The sequence below is a fragment of the Nannospalax galili genome, unplaced genomic scaffold (assembly GCF_000622305.1).
Source record: "Nannospalax galili isolate Female #2095 unplaced genomic scaffold, S.galili_v1.0 scaffold302, whole genome shotgun sequence".
In the NCBI taxonomy this organism is placed as follows: Eukaryota; Metazoa; Chordata; class Mammalia; order Rodentia; family Spalacidae; genus Nannospalax; species Nannospalax galili.
In genome coordinates this window covers 2,097,148-2,101,302 of record NW_008350120.1, presented here as the reverse complement: position 1 = coordinate 2,101,302, position 4,155 = coordinate 2,097,148, and the positions used below count along the sequence as shown (strand labels likewise).

Here is a 4,155-nt window from a genome sequence, read left to right as displayed (position 1 = left end):
TCTCTGTGAGTTCAAGGCCAGCCTGGTCTACATAGTTAGTTCCAAGCCAGCTGGGGCTACAAGGAGACCCTGTCTCAAAAAGAAATGGTGATGATAATGATGATGATGATGATGATGATGATGACAATGATGGATGATGACTGTTGTAGGGGCTGGAGAGGCTCAGCAGTCAAGAGCACTGGCTGCTCTTGCACAGACCCAGGTTTCGTTCCCAGCACCCAGGTGGTGGTTAACAACAATATGTAACTCCAGTTGCAGAGGATCTGACACCCTCTTCTGACTTCAGTGGACTTTGTACAACATGGATGCATTTACATACATCTAGGCAATGCACTATATACATAAAATAATTTTTTTTTAATTAAAAGAAAATGACTGTAGAGATTAGGAATGTGGCTCAGTGATATACAACTTGCTGAACACACAAAAGACCCGGAGTTTGATCCCCAGTACTGCAAATAATAAAATAAATAAGTAAGTAAATAAATAAATAAATAAATAATAGATGTCATTGTAAGAACTCCGCCTTACCCAGGTATCTAAGCCCTGCAGCCCACAGCCAGATTGCTGCTGCTGCTCTCAGAGGCAGAGTGCCTCCACCAGGCCCTCCACCCTGACTAGCTCAGTTCTTGACACCTGACTCACAAATGTGCTGGTACACTCTGCACAGCTCCTTCTCTGTGGTCACTAATTCTGGATCACCTCAGTGGTTTCTCTCTCTATCCCTCTTTCCTTTCTGCTTTTCTGCATTTGGTGTTTAATTTTGTGCCCTGTAATGTTTTTCCCGACTTTTGTTTTTATCTGTCTTTTGCCACCTCCTCTAACTGTGGATCTATCCCAAGAAGTGCTTTTGAATTTTTATTTTAAATTTTTTATCCATTTTATGTCTATCTCCATCTCCATCCCCATCTCCATCCCCATCTCTATCTCCATCTCCATCCCCATCTCTGTCTCCATCCCCATCTCTGTTTCCTGTCTCCATCTCTGTCTCCTGTCTCCATCCCCATCTCTGTCTCCTGTCTCCATCCCCATCTCTGTCTCCTGTCTCCATCCCCATCTCTGCAGAAGCACTGGGATTACGGATGTGTTTGCTGCTGTGTCCAGCTTTGCATGGGCTCTAACGATTGGAACTCTGGGCTTACACTTGGATATCAAGCTCTTTACCCATCTCCCCAGCCCCATATTAATCTTGCAGCAGTCTTAGCTTTCTCTTACTGTCATTAGCACAGGTGCAGTGTTAAGATTTCTTCACCCAGTATGTTCTTTCTGTGAGTAGATGTCATAGAAGTAAAAGATGTTTTACTAAAAAATAAGACTTTCCCTGGGGAAGGGGTTGAGCCTAGTGCCTCAGTAATACAGTAAGGGAGGATTGATGGGTGGCTTCATGTAGTCTTACTTTGTTTTTTTTGTGTGTGTGTGTTTTGTTTTTTGTTTTTTTTGAGACAGGATCACGTTATGTAGCCCTAGCTGGCCTGGAACTCATAGAGATCCCCCTGCCTCTGCCTCCTGAGTGCTGGGATTAAAGGCGTGTGCCACCAGCCAGCCCATGTATACATTTTTTAGAAACACTAAACTGTTACATAGTAATCATGTGGAATTGAGGACACAGTGCTGTTTTGGCACCTGTACACCTTAGGCCATGATCCCAGGGCAGTTAGTCTGTCAGTCATGTGAAACATCGATCGCTTCTTTGTGGTCTTCTAGCTGTTCTGAAATCTACATCAATACATGCTGTTTACTGCAGGGACCCTACGTGTAGAGAAAAAACAGAGCTCACTCCACCATTAAACTGCACTTTAAACTTCAGGTTTACGTTATTTGCAAGTGTTCCAACAACCAATGGTTTGTTAATAAGCTAAGGGAATTCTTAGACTGTGATTCTGTTGAGGCCCAGGAGCCTGGGTTGTAAGTGGGATGTTTGTAGCCAGGCAGGTTAGCAGAGGTGCTGAACAATATACTAGGAAAAGCTGTGGAGTCAGAACCACTTGCCCAGGTATTTTATCTGGCATGCTCTCCTTCAAGTTAGAGAACCTATAACCTGTGGGAAGAGATCTGGGGTCTTGAAGTTCAGAATAGTCCACCTTGGTTTATATACTACCAATGTGGTAGATAAGAGTTTCAGTCTCACTATGTAGTAGACCAGGCTGGCCTGCAGCTCACAGAGATCCCACTGCCTCTCGAGTGCTGGGACTAAAGGCATGCGCCTCCACAACCCGCCTGAGCCCCAGATCTACAGCAATGGTCTTAACTCTGACCTCACATTGGCCCATCTGCAGGAGAGTCCAGCGCTCCCTTCAGCCAGCTCTCTTTCTGGTGCTGGGGAGCCGGCTGCTGAGCGCAGTGGTGGCGCTTCCCTGCCACAGATGAGGGGCTGCTTTCGTCCTCAGCGCCGCCAAAAAATATTGTTCCCAGGTTCCTTTCTCCTAGATGATAAGTTGCTGTCTTTATTTATCTGTATTTGCTTATGCAGACCCATTTAGATTTTTAACTCATACTCCTGTAAATCTCTTCACAAACCTTTCTGCAAGCCTGTCACTCTTCGCCTGCTCTTGCATGCCGCCTCTAGACTCACATTGTCACATTCTACACAGGTGATATTCTTGAATTTCACGGTCCAGAAGGCACAGGGAAAACAGAAATGCTTTACCATCTCACAGCCCGGTGCATACTTCCGAAATCGGAGGGCGGCCTGCAAATCGAGGTCGTATTCATCGATACAGATTACCACTTTGACCTGCTGCGGCTTGTCACGATTCTTGAGCACAGACTGTCGCAGAGCTCTGAAGACGCCGTCAAGTCCTGCCTGGGGCGGTTCTTCCTGGTGAGCTGCAGCAGCAGCACGCAGCTGCTGCTCACGCTCCACTCCCTGGAAGCGCTGTTTTGTAGCCACCCCTCTCTCTGCCTTCTGATTGTGGACAGCCTGTCTGCCTTCTACTGGACAGACCGCGCCAACGGAGGGGAGCGCACTGCCCTGCAGGAGGCGACGCTGAAGCAGTGCTCGCAGCTCCTGGACAGGCTGGTCCGCGAGTACCGCCTGCTGCTGTTCGCAGCGACACAGAGCATTATGCAGAAGGCCTGCGAGTCAGCGGAAGAGTCGTCTGAGACACGCCCAAGCAAAGTGGACATGGACTACAGGCCCTACCTCTGTAAGGCCTGGCAGCACATGGTGAAGCACCGTGTGCTCTTCTCCAGAGAAGACAGTCCCAAGAGCAGTGGCCGGTTCACGTTGGTTTCTCGTCATCTAAAAAGTAACCGTTTACAAAAACATTTTTTTATGATCAGAGAAAGTGGGGTTGAGTTTTGTTGATATATATCATAAAGTAGGGTTTTGCAAGCTATAATGCAGGTCTTTAAAAAGTCTTTTATAGGCTAAGGTGGTTTGATTCCAAAGTTTTAAACACTGGGGAAATTTAGTAATATTTCTGTACAGAATGGATTTCTTAAGTTAGGACAGTAAAACTGCAAACTGTTCTGATCCAAGCCATTGAAGATCAATCAAAGTAATATTAAACTTGTACTGAGCTTCTTTTAAAACTGAATAAAAAATGTACACTTTTCAGACTAAATAAAATAGACATAATGTTATGTCACATTTGGGAGATTCAGTTAAGTACTCTAGGAAAGTTTAAGTACATGTTTTACACACTTCCTCCAGGAGGCTGTGGCTGGAGAATGCAGAAGTGTTACTTGTATACAAGGAGCTGCAGGACTCTGTTCATCTGCTTTCCACACAAACTGGAATGCTACAGTGCCCCCGCCCCCATATACACACACAAACACACACACACCCATGTGTGTCACTGTGGCTCGGGCTGGCCTTCAGTCCACAATTTGGCTTCAGCCTCTGGGACCCTTGAATCACAGGCCTACCATGGCACCTTGTAGCCAGAGCATTTAACCTGAGTTACCTTTGAATTCAAGATGGTTTCCATTATGGTTGTGTTTCTGTATAATTTTTCAAACACAGGGAAACTCAGATAGCTATTTAAGGAAGTCAAGTTTATGTTTAAATGTTCATCTCATTAATAGACAACTTCTGAAACTGTATCAGAACTATATATTACCAGTGTTTTCTTACCTGTCCAGGATAGTCAGACATACACACCTTGAAACGAACCAGATCATTTCCACCGAGGGCTGAGGCAGCCTGGTTGC

General features: G+C 45.6%; 1 protein-coding gene across 2 annotated transcripts in view; it reads left to right on the top strand.

Moving 5' to 3' along the window:
* Xrcc2 (X-ray repair cross complementing 2) overlaps window positions 1-3,590 on the top strand; it is a 16,360-nt gene extending 12,770 nt beyond the window's left edge. For both annotated transcript variants that reach the window (XM_008847254.3, XM_029570506.1), the window contains exon 3: window positions 2,592-3,590. In XM_008847254.3, the coding sequence (XP_008845476.1) occupies window positions 2,592-3,307 (716 nt within the window). In that variant the 3' untranslated portion in view covers window positions 3,308-3,590. The remainder of the gene's footprint in view (window positions 1-2,591) is intronic.
* Window positions 3,591-4,155: the final 565 nt, after the last annotated feature.